Below are 25,633 nucleotides of genomic sequence, written 5' to 3' on the forward strand. Positions count from 1 at the left end.
TTCCACCATCACTCGAAAAGAGAACTGCGCCTCCTTTTTGACTCGTTGAGCAATTCAAGAATTCGCAATCAGATATGGCTATTATTTCCGAGTCACCGATCCATATTGCACCCCCGCCATATACGCCGGATGAACCAATTTCTGAACAATTATGAAAGAAGCACTGAAATATTTTGCTTGGAGAACCATAATTTAAGTGCAATGCTCCTCCGTCACGATACGCAGTCGAATTGTGAAAGGTGCATTTCGTTATTAAATCATTGGATATTCTATTGCAGCAAATTGACCCACCACAGCGCGAAAGATCAAAACAATTATCAAAATTCGATTCAGTGACTGAAAAATTCAAAACTCTCTCTATGTTTATTGGTACATTTGAACAATTAACAAACGTACACTTATCAATCGTAACATTTGTTGAATTGAATATGTTTAGTGCAATTGCCCCAGTAACTGAAAATAAGCAATCTTCAAATTGAATTGTGTTGTTTGCAGTTAAAATTTGTGGATCTGTGAATGTTTGAGCATACCCTGCTTCATAATAATGAGAAAAAGTGCAATTTTGAGCAATAAATCCGTCCGTTGAATGTATTCCATCTGTTAATCCACCGTCAAACGGAGCTGTAACCTCATTGAAAATGCAATTATGCATCTTCATAAAACTTGGAGGAGAAATAAAATGGTTATCGCTTTCAATGCAAGATGAAACATTTTGAAAATCGCACGAATCCATTGAAACACGTTGCCCCAAAAAATTTCCAAGAAGAGGAGAAGAGGATGAAAACGAAAAAGACGAAAACGAAGATTGAGCCACAAAAATTAAGTTATGACAAAGTTCGGCAGAAGGACAAGAAGAAGGAGACGATGACATAAAAGTTGGAGCAAGACGAGGTCCCATTGAAAATTCGAGACTTATATTTCTCAGCTGAAAGCATCCACTAGAAGAACAAAACAACGATTCTTGTCCTTTTCCTGAAGGAACAATGACTGACGAAACAATAGAAAGAATGGAGTCTGTGTGTGTAATAGCTATCGCTTTTGCTGCGGATGCTCTGATCTCGAGATATTTCAGTTCAATCGAAGAATTGCTTATTTTAAACAGCGAACGAAGTTCTGAGTGTCCATCAGGGGAGATGCAATTATAAAATGAGGGAGCAACATGCGCGCATTTGTTTAATTTTTCTGAATTTAATTGGACTTTGCAAAATGACAATTCCTGCAAAGTCTTTAAACATCGTAATTCAGCCGTTTCATCAAGTTTTTCATGAATTGATCCGAGTGCTAAATAAAATATGAGTAGCCAAGCAACAAACGTTCCCCGAATCAGCATTTATGGCAACAAATAGCCGATTCTATGAAGATAATTGTTAATTTAAATTTTTTGAACCCATAAATTTATTAAAAATTTCTGGATAAATGTTTTCTTTGATATTCATTTTGCTACAAAGCTGCTTTTGTGCTCTAGTGTTCACTGGTAATAAAACATTCGATGACATGGTTATGGAAGAGCACACACTTATTATTGGAAATCCGATGGGAGCAGATGTTCAAATTATGAAGTCTTTTTTTCAACAAGTTCAAGCGAAGGCCGAGATTGTTGATCCTGAATCTCTTGTTTGCATTTATTTTGTTTGATTTTAATAAATATTGTCGTTCAGGGGCACACTCAATACACATTGCGCTCTCTCCTTCAAAATTGGGAACCACACTATGGGGTTTGGCAAGTGTATCCTGCTGTTATATGCGAGGCTCGTTACATAGGTGGTCTTAGAGGTTCGAGATTAGTTTTGTTTAATGAAATTTCTGCTTTATCTATTTTTAAACGTGCTATTATTTATAAATTGCCACAAAAGAGGTTCAAAGGTATTACCAAACAGGAGAATTGAAAGATATTGCAATGATGAAGAAAAAAGTTGGAGTTCAATGTTTTCATGATGATACAAAAAAGGAAGAACTTTAATTTTGTAAAATGTTTTTTTACTTGCGTTTTTTCAAACTGAATTGAATTGTAATTATTTTTATTAAAAATGAAAACTAAATAATGAAATTGAAAATTTTTAATTAATAAAGATTTCACCGACGGAACATCTACAATAGAGAACAAACAACAGGAATAAATCAGCAAAAATTTCAAAAATTCAATAATAATAAACACACAACAGAAAACAGAAAAGTTTGGAAAATATTTACAGACAACTCATATATCATTAAATAATGTCTTAATCATATACAAAAGAAAGAAGTCCTAATCAATTATTAACTTACAATTTACGAACAACTGGTGGAGACATAGCACGAGAAGGAGGAGGACAAGGTATTTTCCCATGTCTTTGAGGCAAGCAATGGGGAAACAAATCCTTTGCAACACAGAAAAGAGGGACAAAACGGGAGAAATCAATTATATGAAGCTTTCCTCTCTTGTCGCCCAGGGCAAAAAGAGAAGAGGACGAGCAAGAAGCAGCAGTGGAAGGCAGAGAAAACCAACAGAGCTGCGTGCCGTCTTGTGGATCCCACAAAACAAGAGAGGCTTTACCGCTTCCGATACCGTCAGAAAAGGCTGTGAGAAGGAGAGAAGAAGGTGAGATTGTTGATGAAATAGAAGAAGAAGAAGAAGAAGAAGAAGAAGAAGAAGAAGAAGAAGAAGAAGAAGGAGATGAGTACGGAGAAGATAAAGGAGGAGGATTCGTAGTTGGAGAAGAAGACGAGGAAGAAGACGAAGACGAAGAAGAAGAAGAAGAAGACGGAGAAGAAGAAGATGATGAATTCACAAGCAAATTGGTAGATGCTGATTCAATCTTTGCAGGTGGAAACGACAATGGCTTATTGAAAGACAGAAGAGCAGGAATGTCAAATGAGTTGTGACTGACAGACGAAGATGGAGAGGACAACACATTCGAATCTGCAGATCCCGGAGAATTCAATCGAGATTTCCCTCTTTCGAAATTCTCCGAAAGCTTATAATTCTCCGAGCACTGATTTTCTCCGATCCAGAACATGGAGTGCACGCTGCTTCTGTTCTCTGTCTGGACTGTCTTTATCTTCTTCAGCTTTTCATTGCTCAGAAAGCGGAGGGTGCCATCGTCAGAGGCAACTACAATGCGTGTGGAAGAGGCAGCGAGAGACAGAAGATGAGGGGAATTCATAAGAGAATAGGAGGAAAGAAGAGAAGGTGCAGAGGAGGAGGAAGAGGAGGAGGAGATTTTGGTGGAAGAAGAAGAAGAAGAAGAAGAAGAAGAAGAGTCCAAGGCAAAATGAGAGATTGTGCCAGAGGAGGAAATGGAAAGGAGATAAATTGGATTAAAATGAGGTGAAGAAGCTGACTGTGAATGAAAATGCTGAAGTGAAGAGGATTCTGAGGATGTTGAAGAAGACAGAGAAGAAGAGCTAAGAGAAGAAGAAGAAGAAGATGATGATGACGATGAATCAGTCAATGTGTCAGGCGTGGTTAGTGGAGGAGGAGGAAGAGGATGAGACTGAGAAGAAAAAGATGATGATGATGATGATGATGGAGAGACAGAAATTGAGCAAGCAGAAGCAGTAGCAGAAGCAGCAGTAGCAGAAGATAATGAGGAGGAGGAGGAAGAAGAACATGAAGCAGGTGAATCCATCGAGACAGGAGGAACAGGAATCGCATTAGACAACGATAATGATGATGATGACAAAGAAGAAGAAGAAGAAGATGATGATGATGAGTGCATCAGATGAGCAATGTTGAGAGGCGGTGGTGGTTTGCTTTCGAGCAGCGAGGATGTTAAGAAAGAAGGCAGTGATGATTGAGGATCAGCTGGCGGAGCAAGAAATGGATGGGCTGCCGAATAAGGAGAAACAGAGCGGTGAAGAGGAGAGTAGTGACTAAATGAAGAGAAGCCTTCAATGCCACTTTCCTTTCCCTTTCCTTCTCCCTTTCCTTTCCATTTCTCTCTCTCTTTCTCTCCTTCTTTCTCATTCTCCAGTGTGTTCACAGCAAACGGCGCAAAGAAAACAGCCTCAGGAAACAGATCTTTGTGCTTGGAGGTGCTTCTCTTCAAAGGCTGCTCTTTGATTTTCGACTCGTTCAGCTTCTGCTCCATCTCCTTTCTTTTCTCCTCTCTTTTCTTGCTCTTCTTGCTCATCAGCTGCACAATCCCTATCAGATCGTCAATGTCACACCCGTCGAAGCTGATGTTGTCCTCACCCCATTCTCCTTCTTCGTCTTCCTCTTCTTCTTCTCCATCTTCTGCATTCAGCTTTTCATATTCGTCGTCTTCACCTTCGTCGGCATCACCTTTATCTTCTTCTTCTTCTTTCTCCTCTTCCTCTTCTTCCTCTTCACTTTCTTCAACTTCTTCACTTTCCTCTTCCTCTTCCTCACCTTCTTCCTCTATCTCCTTCTCTTTTATTCCATTTTCAGCATCTTTTGCTTCTTTTACTGCTTTCGCATCGTTTCGTTCACTTTTTATTTCTTTTTGCACATCTTCATCATTCTTTTGTTTTGGTATATGGCTTTTGTCATCTACTTTTCCTTTTCCTTTCACCTTCCCTTCACTTGCATCACCTTCCTTTTTACCTTCCTCCTTCTCTTCCTTCTCTTCCTCTTCCTCCTCAACCTCCACTTTCACGCTTCTCCTATCTGCAAAGTCGTCCCTTGAAAGCAGTCTGTAGCCATCTTCGTCAATCAGAATGCTCTCTTTGATTACTGCATCGCTCTCATCCACACACTCATACGTGCCATACTCATCGTCTTCCTCAAAAGGAGAAATAGAATGTGAATCTCCAACATCTCCTTCTCTTTCTTCTTCTTCTTCTATCTTGTTATTGTTCACTCGCAGTCGCGACACTCTCAACTCATTCGAATTGACATCTGCATTCAACCCTGCGCTTGCTGTTGAGTGTGGCGTGACTGCGACAAAGCTGCTTGTTCTGCTGGGGAGGATGTTCTGCCGAGTGGCTGAGCTGATCTGCGAAATAACAGACTCATCAGACAAAGCAGACAAGGAAGACAAAGAAGATATTACAGACACATTCACTCCACAGTTCCCATTGACATTCTGGTTGATTGCAGCTACAGTTGCAGCAATAGATTTATTTCCTTCTCTATTTCTTCCTTCATTCAGCCCATTGCACACATTACCAGCATCTTCATTGGCTTCATCCACAATAAATGGAGAAGACGAAAGCGCAATGTCTGTGACAGCCTCAGAAGAGGCGCTGAACTGATGAATCTCTCCTTTCTGCAGAGACCAAATGATAACCTCGCCATCATCACACCCAACGACAATAACATCGTCACTTCCTTCTTCTGCTGCTTTTAATTCTTCTTCAAGGCGCTTGTTTGAAGAAGAGGTAGACGATTCAGAATCGTTAGAGTTCTCGTTCGGTTGTTTTGCATTATTTCCTTTTTCTTCTTTTTCATCTCCTTCTTCGGATTTTTCTTTGAGCATAGAATTTGAATTGATCCTGGCATCAACTGCACTTGCATTAGCATCAGCATCAGCAACTGTATCATCTGCACCTGTGGCTGTTATCTTATAATTCTTCTCTTCTTCCCCACCTTTCTTCTTCTCTTTCTTATCCTCCCCACTTCCATTCTTCTTCTCCTTCTTTCTTCTTATCCATCTGAGGGACGTGACAGACGAGAGAGAGACAGTGCAGCTGTGGATGAGTGTGAAGGAAGGGAATGCAAACACAGACACAACACCTGAGGCTGTTCCCACCAGAAGCAGATGAGGACGATGCTTTGAGGGGGCAAAGTGGAGATGGTGAGATTGTTTGGAGGTTGGAGAGGAGGAGGAGGAGGAGGAAGAAGAGGAAGAAGAGGAAGAAGAGGAAGAAGAGGAAGAAGAGGAAGAAGAGGAAGAAGAGGAAGAGGAAGAAGAGGAAGAGGAAGAAGAGTATGAAGAAGATGAAAAATAACCAGAAGAAGGAGAAGAAGTGGAAGGAGAAACTGAAGTGGAAGCAGTTGAAATGTCTGATGTGGAAGAGGGCTGATGAAATGAATGAAGTGCATGTGAAGAAGAGGAAAGAGGAGGGTTGTTGATGTTATTCTCAGAAGAAGTCACAGAATCGTCTGTGGAGTGAAATGAAGAAGGAACAGAAGATGATATCAATGAAAGAGATGATAGCGATGGCGAAAGAGAAGAAGAAGAAGAAGAAGAAGATGATGATGATGATTCTGATGATGATGATGCAGAAGGAAGAACCGGAAAAGAAAACTGAAGTGATTGATTTCCATTCGCATTTGTTGCATTTGAAGATGAATCTGAACTTGTTTGAGAGCTCTGCAATGACAACGAAGAAGATTCAGAAGAAGAATTTTGTGTGTCTTGCTGATTGGAAGAATGGCTTGCATCACGAAGAGACGGAGAAAGCTGTTCAAATCTGTTTGTGGCTGGAGAAGAATCAGAAGAAGAATCAGAAGAAGAAATAGATGGAGAAGAAGAAGAAGAAGAGAACTGAGATGCACTGGGAGAAGAGGTAGGAGTGAGTGCAGATGAGACAGAAGGAGAAAAGGGCTCTTTCAACTTCGCCGCAAGCTCATAAATGCTCTTCATCTGCTTGTTGAATTCTTCCTTTTCATATTCTCTTTGCAATTTCTCTTCTTTTTTTGCATCTTCCTCCTCTTTCTCTCCTTCTCCTTCCCTTTCTCCTTCCGTTTCTTCCTTTTCTCCCTCTTCTTCCTCTCTCTCCACCCACACCAGTGCAGTGATGCTGGACTTATCGTGTGTCTTTGTTCTGAACAGCGTCTCGTCGTTCTTTGCATCAACCACCACAACCTCGCCAAAGACAGAGCCAGCCGCCACAAACGAGGTAGAAACAGCAGCCGACGCGACGGGCGAGCGGAGAGAGGCAGAAAGCGTGGCGAAGGAGAGGGAAGAGAGGAGAAGGGAAGAGAGAGGAAGAGGGAAGAATTCGAGGGAGGAGTGGGGGGCTCTGTGGGAAGGAAAGGGCTTGAGGACGGTGTGGGATGGGAGATAAGGAGAAAGAGTGGTGGAAGAGGAAGAGGAGGTGGTGATGATAGAAGAAGAAGAAGAAGAAGAAGAAGAAGTGAAAGAAGAAGATGATGATAAAGGAGAGGAAATAGAAGAAGAAGAAGAAGAAGAAGAAGTGGAAGAAGTTGGAGAAGAAGATTGTAAGGCAGAAGAAGAAGAAGATGTTGTTGATGAGAAGATTGGAGGAGCAACTGGGATGAGAGAAGAGGGCATTGATTGATTGGCAAAAGGAAGCGAAGAAAGAGAAGAAACAGAGGAAATTGGAGGGATGAGAACCTGTTATTGGAATTAATCAGAAAAGGCAATTTACAAAATATGATTTTTTCAAAAAGAAAAGAAAAATAAAGATCAAATAAAAAAGGTTTAAAAGTGTAAAAAAGAAACCACAAAAGAAATATCCAAAATAAATAAATAAATCAATAAATAAATAAATAATCTAAAGTAACAATGCCAACACACATCCCAATCAAAGCGCGGGTAATTCGGGACGTAATCTTCTTTTCCCACGTGTGTGAAGAGAGTGTCCAATCTGAAGCCCTTTTTGAACTTGATGTGTTTTGCACAGTCCACTTCAGTCATCTTCAGAGACAGCACTGAATGTGGGTGGTGCATTCCGGCATGGAACCCATAGCGGAACAGATAGACGCCTTTTCGCTTGAAATATGATGGGAGGTTTGCCGGCAAAGACGGATGCTGGGTAGAAGATGAAGACTGTAATGACGTTGAATATGAAGAAGAAGAAGAAGACGACGAAGACGAAGAAGAAGATGATGACGATGAGCTTTGCACAGTATTTGGCAAGTGATAGAATGTGATGAGCACATCTCCGCTGACAACCACGTTGCAGTGCAGGTTAATCACTTCGTCTCCTTTCTGGTAGTATCTCGGGGGCTGCGGAAGAGGATGCCTTGTCACTGGATCGAAACGCGAGTCATATACAACTTTGTTCTGCACTTTGATTGTGTAAAAAGGGCAGATCCCGCCAGACGAATCTGCCAGCGGAACGGTCACAAACATGATGGACGCTATCTGTTCAAAGGCAAATAGATTAAGTCAGCATCACAATTTAAATGTTTCAAATATTTAAGCCATGTCAAAAAATTATTTTTCAAATATAAAAAGAAATTGGCAAAAACAAAATCGAACCTTTATTGGCTGCTGAGACGGATATGCGTCCCTGTTAATGATCTTTCCGAAGTATTCAACATATCTTCTTTGAGAAGGCACAGCCACTCCACCCATCGGTTTTTGTGCTCTTTTCATTGCAAAGTAATACATTGCCTCTCGAGCAGAAGAAAACACACCAGAGTACAATAAATAACAACAAATTACAACTCCAGTGCGCCCCTTTCCCGCCTGAGTTTATGATAAAACAATTAAATATCGAGTTTTAAACAAAATAATGGATAATACCTGGCAATGAACCGCAATAACATTTGCTGGATCACCTTCCATCCATGCATGAATGTTTTTGCATACAATAAATAGTTGATGCAATTGCGGTGGATGATGATCCGGAAATCCACAGTCTTGAACTCTGTTTTGGAATTTTGAATAATCATACTCTTTTTGAGATAAATTAATAACCATATAGTGATCTTTATGCTTTTCTTCCAACAGCTCCGCAACTTCACTAAGTCTATTTCTGTAAATTCCTTCGATTCCTTCTGAAGGCAGACCCATCGCTGAATGAATATTGATTGTTGTTCATAAAAAATTTTTGTTAAAGAAATAAAAGAACAATATCATCATATATTACAACTAGAAAAAATAAAGTTTATATTTTAGCAATACCAATAATGCGATTTGTAATGTATGTCAAGTCAAGATTGTATTTATCAGTAATATATCTCACTCTGCTTCCAGAGACTTTTGACCGAATAAGAGCTTGTATGCTCATGTTTTCTTATTAATTCACAGTTGAATCTCTTATGCTTGCTTTGTTGTAATCCTCCTTTTAAGAGAATGTGAATTTTTTAATTATTGTCGATCAACATTAGCCATAATATTTTATTTTTGTCTTTTAATCTAAATAAATCAATAATCAAAGCCGGTATGCACAAAAATTCGAGACTAGCTATGCTTATTATGTTTCAGTAAATACAATATTTTGGCATTATTGGATTTTGAGAATATTTGAATGAAAACTATAAGAAATAACATACAGAGTTAGCTAAATGAAGAATGCAAAAAAATCATCTTTTCAGATGTGATTTATTTCGTAAAATTCCAAGAAAAAATCGATTAAATTGTAACATTAAGAAATGAAAAATGAAACTCCGTATTTTATTTCAAGAATAACAGTTACAAAGATTCACATTTTTAAATTTCAACAATAAATAATAAATTATAAACTTACATTTCGTTTTGAAATTTCAAACAAAGTGAGTTTCTTTTGATTTCACTTTTAAGAAAGAGAAAATTGGGCAAATACCAACAACCACATTCTCAGAATTTCTCACTTCATCAAACGGTCGATTTAGCTCAGATAGCAATTTATGTACATCATTTCCGAACTTTTTATATCTCCTTATCTTCCTTTCTTGTGTTGCTGAATCATAAAACCGAGGCAGCACTTCAGCTGCATCGCTGATGATGTTATCCACTTTCAGACTCGGAGCTGGCACAAGCGCATTGAGCAGCACAGGAGAAGGAGAAAGATTACTGCTTTCATATTCAACATCTCTTGAAAAATAACTTGATATTTTTTGTTTACCATCATGTGTGTTTTGTTTTTCTGTATTTGATCCAGTTTCCTTTTCAAATAGCACGTTGCTCTCTGCAAGCGATGAACTGAAAGGAAATGAGAGCAGATTTGATTCAGAAATATTCAGCCTCTGATGGAAAGTGGATAAAGATAACCTTTGCGATTTACATTGACTGCTTTTATGAAAAGGGAATAATTGTCCAGTTTGTATTGGAGCATATGGCTCATATGCTGTCAAAGGCGTTGCGAAGCTTTCATCAACAGTGCGATGTGCAGAAGATGATGGAAATATCGAGGAATTTTGTTGATTTTCATGTATTTTGCTATGAAAGCTCATTTTTGTTGACGCAAATGGAGGAAAAGAATGAAAAGATGGCAAATATAAAGATGCTTCCAAAGAATTCTGTGGCAAAGTGGAAGAGAAAACTTGGCTTTGCTTTTGATCTGAATTCTTAGTTGGCAAGGAAGAAGCAGTATCTGAAGCATAAAATGAACATAAAGCACTTGAATGATGAAAGCCATCAAAATTTGAAGCATTCAATGAATGTTGCATTTCTCTATTGAAATCATCATGTTTGATCCAACTTTCTTTTTCTCCCATTTTATCTTCGGTTTCCATCTGTTTTTGCCGGCATGCTAAACTTTGCTGATGTTTTTTCTCCAAATCGCGTTCCAAATGGATTATCATCCGTTCAATGTCCGAATACCCTTCAAATTGCCGGCTCTTCTCAATTTTCTTTTCCTTTCTCAAAATCTTCATCTTTAACTCTTCTATTTCTTCTTTTCCAATCTTCTTTTCTCCTCCTCTTCCTCCTTCTCCTTCTCCTTCTCCTTCTCCTTCTCCTCTTCCTCCTCCTGCTTCTGCTTCTGCTTCTGCTTTCTCCAACTCTCCTTTCAGCTCTTCCAGTGTATCCTTCTTTCTTTCATTCACCACAATGCCTTGCTCACTCACTCCGATTTTAAGTTTCCTTTCTGCCTCGTCCCAAACTCTTTTCTCATCTTCGTCAGTGAGCCAAGCCTTCCGAACCCACAATCCAAATATTTTAAAGTAGCTCTTCGCATCTTTCACTTGATGCCTTGCAAGCTCGCGATGCATTTTCCGCACTTTTTGCCTGAAAGCAGTGGGATTGTTCGCCTCTGCTCCTGCCTGTGAATGCTCTGTTCGTCCTTCACAATCGTTTTCATGCTCTCTGTTCGAGGTGCTTACTTCGCTTGCTTCGCTTCCTTCCTTTTGCGAAGCAGCAACAGAAGGCAAACTCATATTCATATTAACCAGCATCGCATCCTCCCTCTTCCACTCATTCTCCATCAAAAGCCTCCTTGTTTCGGTACAGTTCGACTGTCTTTTCCCATCCACTTCCACTTCTACGTCATTTGAAAGCTGCACGCATTTCACCGTTCCAGGCTTCCAACTCGAAATCGTTTCGATAATTCGTTGCGGCTCAGACAACTCTGAAGAAACTGCGTCTGAAGAGGAATTTGTATCTTCTGTTGTGACTGATTCGCAGAAACGTGAAGAAATTGAAGAAGAAGAAGAAGAAGAAGAAGAAGACGTCAAGGAGTCTAATTCTCCACGTTCTGAACTTGGCTGAAACGTTCCAAATAAAGATTTTTTTTCATTAGATCCATCGATTTTGTTTTTGAGCTCTTCAATAAGAGTTTCATCATTTTTTGAGATTGAAGAAAGTAAATTCTGTTCATGGTATTGTGTGCTTCGCTTGTGAGAAAAATCTATAATATTTGCTAATTCCTCTCTAATTTCTTGAAGAATATGTAACTCAGTACTTTTATTCTGCTTTGTGTCTTTCTCTGAAATATGACGAAAACAAATATTTGAAAATTTTTCGAAATGAGATTGCTGCTTGACTGTATTTTTTAAATTTCCTTTTTTGAAGCTAAGTATGGAATGCAAATTATCTTGTAAATAACGCTTCTCCTCGCATCGTTTTGAGCACTTAGGTTGCTGCTCATTCAATAATGCGTAAGAGATTTGCTCCTCAAATATGCAAGACGAATGGAGTTCTTTATTTTTTCTTTTCATATATGGGCTCATTGGAGTCAATTGCGAAGATCCGTAACTTGCTTCTCCAGGCTGAAATGCCTTTAAATCATTTATTCCTGAATGCATGTTGTCATCGGCTTCTTTAAAACTTCTAGATTGATACCATGAAGGTGGAGGTGAAGATTCATCTGGAGATTTGGGTAAAAGCCCCGATGAAATTTTGAACGGAAGTGATGAAAAGGATAATGCAGTATTGTGCGAAATTGTTGTTGATTGCATAATATTATCTAAGCAAGAAGATTTTCCAAAATGAAATGCTTCATTATTTTGATGTTCATTTATTTTCAAGGTTTGATAACGTAAACGAAGTGAATTGTTTTGTATTAACTGCAATAAAGAAAATATTAATTAGAAAAAAGTTTTGGCATTTAAACAACACATATATTCTTATATATAAATAAATTTATTAGAATAAAGCATAAGAAACCTCGTTTAAATTCGTACTTTTATCATTCATTAAAATAATAAAATAAAAGAAAAAATATTCAGAATAATTTTCATTATGGAAATTCTTTTTACACAAATATTCAAAAAAGGAAATACTTTTGTATTCCCAAAATGGAAAAAAAAATGATCCTCACACACACTCGAACAGATGAGCAAAAGTGAAAAACAGCAACGAGATTTAAGGAGAATTTCTTTGAAAGAAAGTTTGCTTTAATAATATTTTTGCAAATAATAAAATGTTGACAATTGGAGATGAAACAAAAAAATCGTACTAAATGGCAATTTTGGTTATATATTGAAACATTTACTGGTCCAATGAGACTCAATGACCTGGCTTGTTGCTCACGGTCAACAATAATAAATAAAGAAAAGAAAGAAATGCATAAAACTTTGAGAAAAAAAGTGAGATGTGTCAAAATTCTTCAAGCATTTCCAAAATAATCAGAAACATTTAACGATTAGTCTTCATTGAAATTTCAAAAACGAATATTCAATATTTTGTGAAAGCTTGTGATAGGGTGAGTAATTTATCAAAACACCTTATTTTTTATCGGGATATAAATTTCTGGCCTCAAGAGCACTTTCAGAAAAAAAATAAATAAAAGGAAACATTCAAAATGTTAATACGTGCTATTCCTGAAATTATTTCTTTATTTTTAAATTTCTGTAAATAGATCTAATTTTTTTTCCGTTTATTTTATGATCAAAGATTTGCTCATATTTCAACGAGCTTATTGTTTTTCATGATCATGATTATTATCAATGACATAAAGAAGTTAAGTTTAACAACAATAACAATTCTCAGAACATTCAAAACAATAAGCTCGTTGAAATATGAGCAAATCTTTGATCATAAAATAAACGGAAAAAAAATTAGATCTATTTACAGAAATTTAAAAATAAAGAAATAATTTCAGGAATAGCACGTATTAACATTTTGAATGTTTCCTTTTATTTATTTTTTTTCTGAAAGTGCTCTTGAGGCCAGAAATTTATATCCCGATAAAAAATAAGGTGTTTTGATAAATTACTCACCTTATGAATTTTGTATTTACATACCATCGTTCTAAAACCCGGTACTTTTTCTAAAACTAGGGAATATTCTTCTATGATTATTCACACAAAATTTCTTCAAGTTTAAAGTGAATTTTGATTATCTTTTTAGAATAAAAAATCAAAACATCCTGATTAATAACAATCTTTATATTTAATCATGAAAAAGCCAAAACACACACACTTTTTCAAGAAGTTAATTGAATTGGATTGAACAGTAAAAATCTAAATAGTACTGAAATTCTTCACAAAGTTTGCATCATCATCGTACGAAATTAAAAGTCGCTTTTTCTTAACTTTTCTTTCTCTCAATTCATATTTGTTTGATGATTTCTCATAATTCATACTCTTTTCATTTGGCTCATTTATGTTGCTCAGCAATTTCCTTAACTGATTTCTTGATTGCTTCACTTTTTTCGTGCGAATTTTCACAGAAATGCTGTCATCCTTTCTGTCTTGAAAATTTGAAACAGATGTTTCCTCACTTTCTACTGGATTCATGTTGCTGCGATCCATATGGCTTGTTCTTGTTTTTATCCTTTTGTTTGTGGGAGAAAATTTTCCATACAACTCCGAGTCCCAGTTTGATTTTTCTTCTGTTCTCTGCGAAATGGGTGAACCAGAAACTCTTGACAGAACAGGTGCTACCATCACAGGCCAAATACCAGTTTTCTGAAACGCGCTTTTTATTGTTGATGGAGATGTTGAAGAAGTGAGTGCTTCAGGAAGAACTTTTGCTAATTCACTTCGAAACGAAGAGGAAGAATGTGGTTGCGGTGGGTTGAAATTGTCATTAAAAGTCTTTTTAAATCTTGCAAATATGCTGCTGTCGCATGGCTGAAGAAGATGAGTGAGATTTGGAGGAAATCTCATCATTATTATTCCTTGTTTATCTGCGCATTTCTCAACTTTTTCATTGATGTGAGAAGGATGGTTATCAAGAAGGAAAACAGCTTTTGGCATATTTAAGAGTTTCATTTTTGTTTTAATCGAAGGAATCCAATGGGAAATCATGATCGTTTCAAAGATTGATGAATTTATCCATCCCGAAGATGATGAGATAAAACGTATGTTGAATGACGTTAGGGTTCGAAATTCTACTGGAAGCTTTCGACTGGAATACAGAAGAAAAGAAGGCAAAGACGATCCATCAGCACAAACACAAACACAAAGAGTCGAATTTGTTGTTTTGTTGGGAATTGGATGTGACGGAGGAATTTGATTTCTCAAACACACGCACAGCTTGCATGAGCTTTCTCCGCATCTCAAAGATGTTTCATCGAAATTAAATATACCATTTTCACCTATATTGAATGTATCCAAAACATTTTTGAATCGATCAAACCATTTACGGATACCATCTGGTGACTGTGCCAACATTTTGGATCGTTCCATCGGTTTGGATAATGCAGATTTGAGTATTTTGTTATGATCGATCAAATAATATGCAGCTGAAATACATGGAAATTTTATTTTTGTTTTTTCCTTAGAGTTTTCTTCATAATAATCTTTCATCTAAATAATAAAAAAAAATTAAAAGAAATAAGAAATTTTAATTTCAAACCATTTTGTAGATATCTTTTACTCGAACAATTTTCCCTTCTGACAGCATAACAAGCGTTTTGTTTTCTATTGTTTCAATCATTGAGTCTATAATAATGGAAGGTCTTCCATTGATTCCCACTTCTCTGTTATTCTTCTGTGCATTCACTCCTCGATACCAAGAGCCTTTTGAAATTATTCCAGATCCGATTGCCACATGAGGTGACACAACATTATTCTTTTTGATTTCAAAAATTTTCTTTGAAATGCTGCCCAATTTCCTAATTTCAGCACATGCCAATTTTTTTTGAAGGTCTGATGCAGAAAGTTCGCAATGGTTTGTCATCTTTATGGTTTTGATCTTTCGACTAAAATAATGAAATTTTAAAAAAGGAAATGAAATTCATTCGATCAAATATGTTTCATCATAAATAAATTCCATATAATCAATCTTAGTATATTTCTTCATGTTTCACAATTTGCAACGTTGTTGTTTGTCTTCTTTGAAATATTTCGTTGTTTCTTCAATTTTTAGGCAATCATTGACATAAAATGAAAAAATACAATGAAATCCAACTGTTTGAATTTAGAGAACGATTATCTGAATATGGATGAACAAATTTCAGGAATGATTGCGAAATAAAAATGTGATATATTTTTGTTCAGTCCGGGTATTAGAAAAAGTACCGGGTTTTAGAACGATGGTAAGTTGTTTTTGACTTTTTTTTCAAAAAATTGTTCAGATAAATGTTGCGCACATATTATAAAGATAAATACAAGTTTTCATTTGCACCAAAATTATAATTCAACAACATTTTCACAAAGAACAATTATCATCGATTAGCAATAATTATATACAAACAAAGAACAGAAAAATAATTGCAAATCCAAAGATTTCTTCAATATTTAAACACGCTCAAGAGGCAATTTATTGAATCCATATTCAATAAAGAAAGCAATTCATCAAAAACAATAATGGGAAACTGTAGAAAAATACACCCACATTATTAAATAATCTACAGAAAAAAATCAAAGAATTCTTGTTATCGTTGTTGCAAAATGAAAATACTGTTTGGAAGGAGAGTGTTTGTTTTCGGGGTTTGCTTGCATTGCATGAATCTTGCTGCCACAAAAGAGTACTCAAAGTTGATTGGAGAAAACATGAAAGATGAAAAAATGACTGAAACGAACAGCAATCCACTTCAAATCAGCAAAAACACTCCAAATGATGTTCTGAACGAATTTGCAATGGAAGGCATTGAAATTGTTGATGAAGTGAAAAGGAGTGAAACAGTTGGAAGAGATGATCAAAAACAAAAAGAAAAAAACGAAGAAACAGAAAATGAAGGGGAAATGGGGAAGAAGACATATATCAACCAGGAAAGTGAAATTGAGTGTTGCGTGAAATCCTCCAATTCCTCGATTGTGCTGAAGTGCTTGTTGTTGAAAGAAAAAGGTGCAAAACGGATGCTTATTGCAAGAGGAGGAAGCGTTGTTTCAATGAGAGAATGCATCCTTTTTGTTGGGCAGCATTCCCAGCCAATTGAACTGGAAGGGAGTTTTGGGTCATTTGCGAACATTTCTCTGATGCCAAATGCAGAAGGATTGAACACATTTCCTCCTCTTTTCACTTCCAAACAAACCGAAAACAGTGTTTCGAAATCTTCCATTATTTCCTTGAGTGAATCCCACTTCTCTTCTTTTTGTGTCTCATCAGCCCCATTCCTTTCTTCACCTTCTATTCCCCTTGTATCCCTCTCCAAACTCACTTTTTTCAACATCTCAACAGCAAATGAGGCATGTTTACCTTCAACCACAATGTCAACCCAAACCACTTGTTTTATGAGCAGCTGCTCATTTACGTCTGTTTGCGATGCATATGATGGAGGGATTGTTCATTCCCTCAACAATCCCTCATCTTCCTTGTCTGCTTCAAACATCTCATTCATTGGGTGTTGTCGAACAAGGAATGTTGTTTGTGAAGGAACTGCAGAGGCACCATTGAAGCCAGAGAGACAAAGCATTACAGAAAACATAGCGAATACGTTCACTTGGTGTGAGTGGAATGAATCGAAGACGACTGGAGAAATTGACTCTAATACAGACGGGATATCGAGTGGCGGGGCTATCTGCATGCACAATCTCAATTCTGGAGAACTTTCAGTTTCGAATTGTCTGTTTAATAATTGCTTTGCATACAGCCGTGGAGGCGGAATCATGTGCAACACAATCAAATCTGTGCATATCGAAAACGATGTGTTCAATGCGTGTTCAGCACAAAACCGTTACGGAGGAGGATTATATGCTGTGACGATTTCTACATGTGTTCGGATCAGTGGATGTGAATTCCAAAATTGCAAAGCAAATGGTGCTGGAGGAGGTCTTGATCTCGATTATTTTCAGGTTTCAGTGCAAGGATGCATTGGAGCAGAAAATGGAGGAGGGGAGGGTGCGTGTGTGTTTGACTGCATTTTCACTTCATGCTCGGTTACTGGAAATGATGGTGGGGGTATGCGCTGTGCTAACATTCCTGCAACACTATACAAAATGAGGAGCATTCAATTTATTTCGTGCACAGCAACTGCATATGGTGGAGGATTATATTTTAATCCAAATCGAGCAACAACACAAAATGAAACAATGTATTGTTATTTCCTGTTGTTTCATGAATGCAAATGCAGAACTGAGTCCAATCCATATGGTCACGACATGGTTTATGCGGATTATAACAATGATTTTTTGAGTTCCAAAAATCCGTTATATGATTGTTACACTACAAACACGGATAACAAGAGAGTATGTTACGGATATAATTATGTGAATGCAGGTGACTGGACATATGATCAAACATCAAAAAAGGATTGGCTGAAAGATAAGACGATTTATGTATCCGTGAATGGGAATGATGAATATGAGCTGTGTGGAGCAAATGAATCATATCCTTGTCTGACAGTGAAGAAGGCGTTTGATATGTGTGAGGTGCAGATTAGCTTGATAATCACGCTGCTGGAAGGAGATCACACAAGAGAGACAACAACGATCGAGATTGAGACAAAGAAGATTTCTGTCATTGGGAAAGGGAGGACGGAGAGTTCGATTGGAACAGGAGCCCTTTCATCAACCGGATCGCTGTTCAGCGTGTCAACAGGTCATCTTGGTTTATTGCACATGAAAGTTGATTGCTACTCAAATGAAAATCCTTCTCTGAGCGTGGTTGTGATATCTGATGGGAGTGGGTCACTTTCATTGGAGGATGTTGTGATAACCACGAGAAATACAGGAGAATATGTGCAATCATCATCAGTGTTTGTGGTTCCGCTGTCACAGCTGTCGATGGTTAGTGTGGAGATCATAAATATGAATATCTCAAAATCCTTGTTCTCTGAGTCGGATATATCTTCTTCTTCTTCTTCATCTGCATTGTTTTTGACAGCCACAACATCAGAAGAGAGTGTGCTTGCGAACTTGTCTGTGAAGAATGTGAAGTTGACGAGTGGAGATGGAGTGGTTGTGGAAAAGAGTGTGAAGGAAGGAGAAACATTTGTGGTGACGAACATAACAATTGAAGATTGCATGTGCAAGAATGGAAGTGGTGGAGGAATCAAGGTTGATTTATCGTCACCTTCAAGCAAGTTTCAGATGGAAGCAACAACAACAATCAACAGATGCAAATGCAGCGGATATGGAGGAGGGATGATGCTGTATCTGGCTGATGGCTCACACGACTTCTCAATATATACAGTTGACTTTGAAGGATGTACAGCATCATTAGGAGGTAATTATCTGTTTGTGAATGGGAGCAATTCAATGAACTGGGGAATAACAACAGAAAAGCTGAATGTCCAGTATGACAATTCAAAATACAATGAGATTGTGGGATATGATCGGAGCGACACAATAATGGGGCTGTTTCCTTTGAATGTGTTTTTGGATGAACATGAAGGATCAGCACATGTGGGGAAGGAAAATGATGGGCTGGGTGGATACAACTCTTGGTTTTGTGGGTTTGATTATTATCCATGTGCCACCATCACCCATGCTGCCCAGATGCGATTTCCAGACACAAACAAGAAGATCCAGCTGGATTCAGGATATGAGCTTGCTGAAGAGGTTGCCATGGCTGATGCCTTTGAATGGGAGATTTCATGTGCCACAAAAGGGATGGAAGTTGGGGTGAAGAAACCAGAGAATTTTGAGTCTTCTTGTCTGATTGAGGTGCAGAGCAAATTCTCAATGAAAAACATCAAGTTTTGCATTCCAAGTCTTCTGTCTGGCGCATCATCTATGATTTCATCCAACTCCACACTCCTCACACTCACTGACTGTTCAGTTGCACATTTGTCAGAGAATGCTGTGAGCGGCTCGATCGGATACTCCTTTGCGAAGGTGGAGAGAGGGAGTCTGAGGTTGGTGCGATTTGAAGTCAAAGAAACATTGCGATTCGGGGAGCACTCACTGATCGAGTTTGCCGAAGGTGTGGATGTTGTGTATTTCACTGGATGCAATGTGAGCAACGTTGAGAAGAGAAATGGAGACGGAGGATGGCTGAGTGGAGTGGTTGGTGCAGAAAGAGGCGAAGGGTTGAATGGGATTGTTGTGATTGAATCGTGTGTTGCAAAGAGGTGCAGTTGCCTTGGCGGAAGTGGAGGAGGAGGGAGTGTGTGTGTGAGTGTGAAAGGAGAAGGAAGTGCTGTTGTGAATGGAACGAGTGTGATTGATGGATGCGAGGCAATGAGTTTGGATGGAAGTGGAGGCAGAGGAGGAGGAATGATGATTGTGATGGGAAGCACGCTGAGCTTACTGAAAATTGAATCTGGCGTTCACTTTTCAGTTGATGCTGCAAACAGAGCAAAATATGGGAAGGATGTGTTTGTTTGTTGCAGCTCTGGGATATTGCTGGAATCAAAGGTGAATGAAAGCTCATTCGGTTTTTTTGACTCAGCATCCATTCCCTCAGATGTTTTGGAGTTGTGTGGGAGTGAGAATGGAAAAGAAGAGGAGGTGATTCCGCTGTTTGTGTATTTGTGCTCAATTGGCTCAAAGCTGACTGTCGACGGGAGCGGAGAGAGGGCACTGGATCACAGCCATTGCGGATTCGAGAAGTTTGGGTGTGTGACGATTGACTATTGTGTGAGCAAGAGGGCGAACAACACCATTCATGAAATCGAAGTTGCCTCTGAATCATCGATAAAAAATGAAATGAAAGTGGCTTCATTTGATGTGAGTCTTTCTGGGAAAGAAGAATGGATGAAGGTGATTGTGAGAGATGAAGGATCAATGAATCAAAATAATCTTATTGAGTGCACAAAACCATTTGAAATGATAAATTTGGCATTTGTGTTGAATGAAGAAATGAATGGGAGGAGAAGTGGATTTATCCATTCCTCATCAGCAATCGTCACAATCACCAGATGTTCAGTCACATTTGCAAATGATGAAATGATTGGATACAATGTGATCAATATTGAGGGAGGAGGGCTGATTGCGAATGGATTTGTGATGGAAGGAGGAGTGAGAATGAATGGGAAGTCTCCAATAGTGATCACAAATGGAGTTGAATTCGAAATGAAGAACAACCGAATGAGTGGAGTGGAAGTGAAAGGAGGAATTGGAGGAGGATGTTTGAATGTTAAGATGAAGGAAGGAGTGGATGTGAATATTGAAGAATGCAATTTGTCATCAGTGTGTTCAGGGGGGAGTGGGACGAAAGGAGGAGGGATGATGATAACTGTTGGAAGTGGAGGGAGCTTGAAGATGAAGGAAGTGAAGTTTGAAGGATGTGAAGTGCCATCAGGCGAGAGTGATGAGGTGGGGAGAGGAATGGGAGGAGGAATGTTTGTGAAGCTACCAGATGAAATGGGATCATTTATGCTTGAACAAATGACATTTGAAGGATGCGATGCCTGGAAAGGGAAGAATGTGTTTGTTTCAGGATGGAATCTGAGTGAGATTGTGAATGAGGAGCACTTCAAATGGGAGATAAAGGAAGAGGAGTTGGGGTCGTTGGATGAGCTGTGTGGATGGGAGAGGAAGACAACAGGAGAGGAGGGACATGTGATTCCATTGGTTGTGTATTTGTGGAGGAACTGGAGTGGGGATGGGTTTGTTTCTCGAGAGAAAGGAGGAGACTTCAGTGGGTGTGGGTATTCAGAAGCACCATGCACATCAATTGATCATCTGATTTCAATGAGATATTCAACACTTGAAGAAGGCGAAACACATATTGTCATTGTGGGATCAGGGTTGCTGAGACGTTCCATTTCATTTTCATTTTTGTCTTCTTCATCATCAATTTTAGAGAAGCCAAAAGTGGTGGTTGATGGAGCAAAGAAAGGAACAGGTGTGATGATAAGTGATGAAGATGAAAATGAATTGGATGATGGTTCAATGATCTCATCGAATGTGAGTCTGTCATTTGTGAATGTGTCATTCACAAAACCCAGCATCACCACCCATCATGAAGTATTTATTGAATCCTCAGGAACAAGTTCATTATTGTCGGTTGCTGATTGTTCATTTGGTTCATTGACAGGATTGACAGAGACAGCAGGATATTGCCTGATGAAAGCGAATGGAGGGAGTGTTGTGATTGAAAGGAGTTCATTAAGCTTGATCTCTGAGTTGAAAGGATTCATCTGTTTCAGCCCAAGTGTTTGCCAGATGACTCTTCAAAATGTGAACATTTCATTTGCCGATGTAAAGGAAAGAAGCTTGATTTCGATGATGGAAGAGGAAAATCAGATGAATGAAAAGGTGAATAATCATTCAAATGCAAATGGCAACAGACCAGTTTTGAGGGTTGTTGGGTGTTCATTTGCCAACATCACAAACGAAGGGATTGGAGCGAGTGTTATTGATGTGGGATCGTTTGAGCATGGAGTGGAGTGTGTGATGGATGAGTGCTCAATCACAAACTGCAAGAGCGCTTCGAGTGCAGAAGGTGGAGGAATGAGAGTGGCACTGAAGAGGGAAGAATCAGTTTTGAAAGTGAATGGCAGCTCATTTTCGATGTGCAAGTGCTCGACTGGTTCGGGGTGTGGAGGAGGGCTGTATATTGATGGATATGATCCAAATGCCAATTATGGAAATGAAACTCAGATTCCGCCTCTGAAATTCAAGATTGTGAACATCCTGTTTGTGATGAATGAGGCACATGTGGGGAAAGACATATTCATCAAATGCTTCTCGATTGCCCATCAGATCAACGAAACGCTGTTTGCGTTGAACTACAACCAGGAGTCGTTGAACTCAAACAACTCCATCTGCGGGAGGGATGTTGAGAGCGAGGGAGATGTTGATCTGATTCCGCTGACAACATTCTATTATTCGGCACAGGTGTTTGTGAGTGGGAGAGGGAGTGATGACAGGCGATGTGGATCTCAGACCAATCCTTGTTCCAGCATCAATTGTGTGGTTGATCACATTGAGCAAGGCGTGATGAATGCGATTCTAATTGATGGGGAAGGAGCTGTGACAAAGGAATGTGTGATTGGAGATCTGATTGTGAACCCATTCAAAAAGACACAGGCGATTGTGAGGTTGAAATCCAAGATTGAGAAATCATTTGAGAAGGATTGCATCATGGAGTTTGTGAATGAATGTTTCGTGGAGAGATGCTCTTTCCAGTTTGAAGATGGATTTGAATCAACTCACAGTTATCTCATCAAAGTGAAGAACGGGTCAATGGAGATCCATAAATGTGAATTCATCTCCTCTATCGATGAACTGAAATTGAACAATTCAGTTATGAGTGTTGAAAGTGGAGAGCTGAAGATATCAGAAACATCATTCAGGGATTTGCGCTCAACATCAGCACTGCTTTTCTTTAATAAAGAATCGAATGTGACAATTGATGAAACAAGAATATGGAATATCGAATGTGAGGGAGATGTTGTGAGTGTTGGAGGGAAAGCGAAAGTGGAGATAAAAGAAATGGTGGTTGAGAATGTGACTCTGTTGTCAAATGGGTGTGTAATTGCGATGGAAGATGCTGAGCAAGAGGTGAGTGTGTTGAACTGCTCGTTAGAAAAATGTGTGAATTCGGTGGAAAAGGGAAGAATGATGCAGATAAGACGATCCAAGGATGCGAGAATTGAGACATGTGTGTTTGATGGAGAAAAAGATGAAGAGATAATCAATGAAGAAGTTGAAAGAATGAAAGAAGAGGGATTATGCAAATGGAATGGGTCATTGATTGATGTTGAGAAGAGCAATGTGGAGATGAGGGAAACAACGGCTATGAAGAGTAAGGAAGGTGGATTGCGGGTGAGTGGAGGGAGTGTGAAGATTGAGAAAGGAGAATTTGAGAACAACAACCCTGAGATTGAGGGATATCCATCAGCCAGAAGGAATGCGATTTGTGAAGGGAATGGTGAATTGGATGTTGTGAGTGTGAAAGGGGGAGATGGAATGTTGCCAAACACATCGTTGTGGATATTGGACGAAGGATGCCAATTTGGAGGAATCGCCGGTGAAAGAGGATCGTCATTTTTCATCCCGGTTCTGGAAGAAGTCAAGAATTCAACTCAGCCAAATGGAGAGATGGAATTGGTCATCCTTGGGAAACTGCTTCTTCCGTGTGGTTTATCGCTGAGATTAAACATGAAAGAAGGGGATGTTGAACTTCCATATTCGAGCACCATCACAGAAGATGGTTATATATCAGAGAACGAGGTGCATTCAATGATTTCATCGGAACTGCTGAAAGTGATGGAGAACAAAACAGAAGTGAGAATGTGCCTTCTGTTTGGAAAAGCCGATTCGCCTTCATCAACAGATTCATTCATTCTGAAGAACAAAAGTGAATCTCAGTCAAGCGGAAATGAAAAACTTGCTGAAAGTGGAAAAGGATCAAATCTGTCCTGGGCTCTTATAATCGCAGTAATATTTGTTGTTCTGTTCTTGATTGTTCTTATTGTTGCTGTTGCCTTTATTGTTCGATGGAGAAAACAAAAAAGACGAACAAAGGAGTTGGAGATAATTGTGGAAGATACTGTGAAGAAGGATCCGAAGGCATTTGAGATGGTGACGATGGAGATGTCGCCTGAGGCGCAGTGGAGGAGGGCTGAGAGGGAGGCTGAGAAGAAGAATGAAGAGAGGATAAAGAAGAGGGTGTATGAGAATAGCTTGGGACACTCGGAGTCATCAGAGCATTTATTGAGTGAGAGTGGCTCCACTGAATACATCCTTGGCCAAGACTCAGACAAGATTCCCAAATGGATGCTGGAGAAGGTGGATGAGAAAGAAGAAGAAGAGGAGGAAACAAGGAAGAGAACACCATCACCATCCATCTCATCCACTTCAACCACAGACACTTCAGACACTGAATCCACTTTTGTTCGGGGAGAGGATCTGTGCCCCACCACCTCATCCATGTCGAATCTGGTGGATGCAATGGCCTGCTCATCCCCTCACGAGAAACTGATTGTGGACCTGCGTGATTCGCTGTTCATGCTGTTGCACGGAAGGAATGCCAAGAAGGAGATGGCAATTGGAACTTTTGAGGAGAGGGAGCAAACGGCTGCTCAGATCCTGTTTTGGGTAGACAATCTCGCCCTCCACTCATTTGACGAGATGGAAAAACCTCTTTCTTCTCTTTCCAATCTGAGTCCTCATATCGTTCTGTTCTCAGAGCACATGGTCATCTGCATTGTGATGCATTCTGATTTGCTTTTGTCTGATGACTCAGATTCATCGTTGATTTCTTCATCAACTGTTGTCACTTCTGCCAGTGATGATGACGATGACGATGATTCCCTGCCCTCATCTGCCTTTGAGGATGATGATTATTACAAAAAAGAGTGTCTGAGGTGGAAGGCACCAGAGCTGCTGATCAACAAGAAGATGGGCGCAACAAAGGAAACAGTTTCATTCTCGATTGGGATGATGCTGTGGGAGTGCCTGACTCTGAAGGTTCCGTTTGGAGAATACGAAGCGGAAGTTGCTGGACAGAAAATTGTGAATGGAGAGAGGCCAAGAGGAGAGATTATTGAGCAGTCTCATTTGAGCTTGGTGGTGAACTCTTGCTGGAGTGACAAAGCCTCTGAGAGGATGTCCCTCAATGCTCTGAAAAGGGAGTTCATTCAGTGCTTTCCGCCAGGCGCTGCCATCCTGACAATGACTGATGCAATTGCTCTTGAAGAGTCAGGCGAAGAGGAAGGCAACGAAAGTGCTGCAAAGAGCGGAGAAGAAGACGAATCGCTTGACTCACAGCAAAGCCGATTATGATCGTTTGAGGGAAGAAAAATGTGCGGATGAAGTTATGCTGATATTTTGGTTGAAGCGAAGGAGAATGAGAAGGAAAAGGAGAAATAGAATGGTTTGTCAATGCCAACCATTGTGACGATTCTTGTTGATGGCTGAATTAATGCGGGTTGGGGAAGTCGGACTTGTGTTGCAATTGATGATATGTCTGAAATGGTTGTTTCATTTTCAATGTTGGTGTTTTTTGTTTCTTATTCCTTATCTTTTGAAATCATATCACCCTTTCCATGCTTTTTTCAAATGTGTATGTAGTTATCAATCAACAACAATTTGTATATTTATCGCATCACTCGTTTTCTTCAGAATTGTTTCAAGCATTCCCCAATGAAGAATAATTGCCCTCCTCAAACCTCCTGATATATTTTTGCCAAAGGCGATCCAAACAATAAAAATGTTCATTTCCCCTCATTTCTGCCATTCATCTCTTCAAACGCATCAATTGCAAAAAAAAATCCTTTTGAACACTTTTTTGGTGAACACTGCTTTTCTTCTCTCTTTCTTTGAGCATTGTTTGATCGTCCAATTCCATAAATCCTTCCTCTTTTCCTTCTCCCATCTTTTTGCCTTTCTTTCTTGTTGCCTGTCTTCGCT

At 39.0% G+C, this 25,633-nt stretch overlaps 4 protein-coding genes across 4 annotated transcripts; 2 read left to right on the top strand and 2 right to left on the bottom strand.

Moving 5' to 3' along the window:
* Positions 1–1,494: 1,494 nt before the first annotated feature.
* On the top strand, positions 1,495–1,960 carry MONOS_10538 (uncharacterized protein; the record flags this gene model as incomplete). Its single annotated transcript, XM_067862996.1, has 3 exons — positions 1,495–1,614; positions 1,659–1,773; positions 1,854–1,960. 3 exons carry the CDS (start codon positions 1,495–1,497, stop codon positions 1,958–1,960), a joined length of 342 nt encoding a protein of 113 aa, XP_067722897.1.
* Positions 1,960–8,868, bottom strand: MONOS_10537 (putative Phosphatidylinositol 3,4,5-trisphosphate 3-phosphatase; the record flags this gene model as incomplete). Its single annotated transcript, XM_067862995.1, has 5 exons — positions 1,960–7,244; positions 7,428–7,997; positions 8,115–8,324; positions 8,382–8,653; positions 8,763–8,868. 5 exons carry the CDS (start codon positions 8,866–8,868, stop codon positions 2,262–2,264), a joined length of 6,141 nt encoding a protein of 2,046 aa, XP_067722898.1. The 3' UTR covers positions 1,960–2,261.
* A 1,259-nt stretch (positions 8,869–10,127) lies between these two features.
* On the bottom strand, positions 10,128–11,956 carry MONOS_10536 (uncharacterized protein; the record flags this gene model as incomplete). Its single annotated transcript, XM_067862994.1, has 3 exons — positions 10,128–10,152; positions 10,383–11,484; positions 11,827–11,956. The coding sequence occupies 3 exons, from the start codon at positions 11,954–11,956 to the stop codon at positions 10,128–10,130; spliced, it is 1,257 nt and encodes a 418-aa protein (XP_067722899.1).
* A 3,882-nt stretch (positions 11,957–15,838) lies between these two features.
* Positions 15,839–25,006, top strand: MONOS_4378 (uncharacterized protein; the record flags this gene model as incomplete). Its single annotated transcript, XM_067874445.1, has 1 exon — positions 15,839–25,006. The coding sequence occupies one exon, from the start codon at positions 15,839–15,841 to the stop codon at positions 25,004–25,006; it is 9,168 nt and encodes a 3,055-aa protein (XP_067722900.1).
* Between the last annotated feature and the right edge of the window lie 627 nt (positions 25,007–25,633).

Source organism: Monocercomonoides exilis, assembly GCF_001643675.1.
Source record: "Monocercomonoides exilis strain PA203 chromosome Unknown scaffold39-1025343, whole genome shotgun sequence".
Taxonomy (NCBI): Eukaryota; Preaxostyla; order Oxymonadida; family Polymastigidae; genus Monocercomonoides; species Monocercomonoides exilis.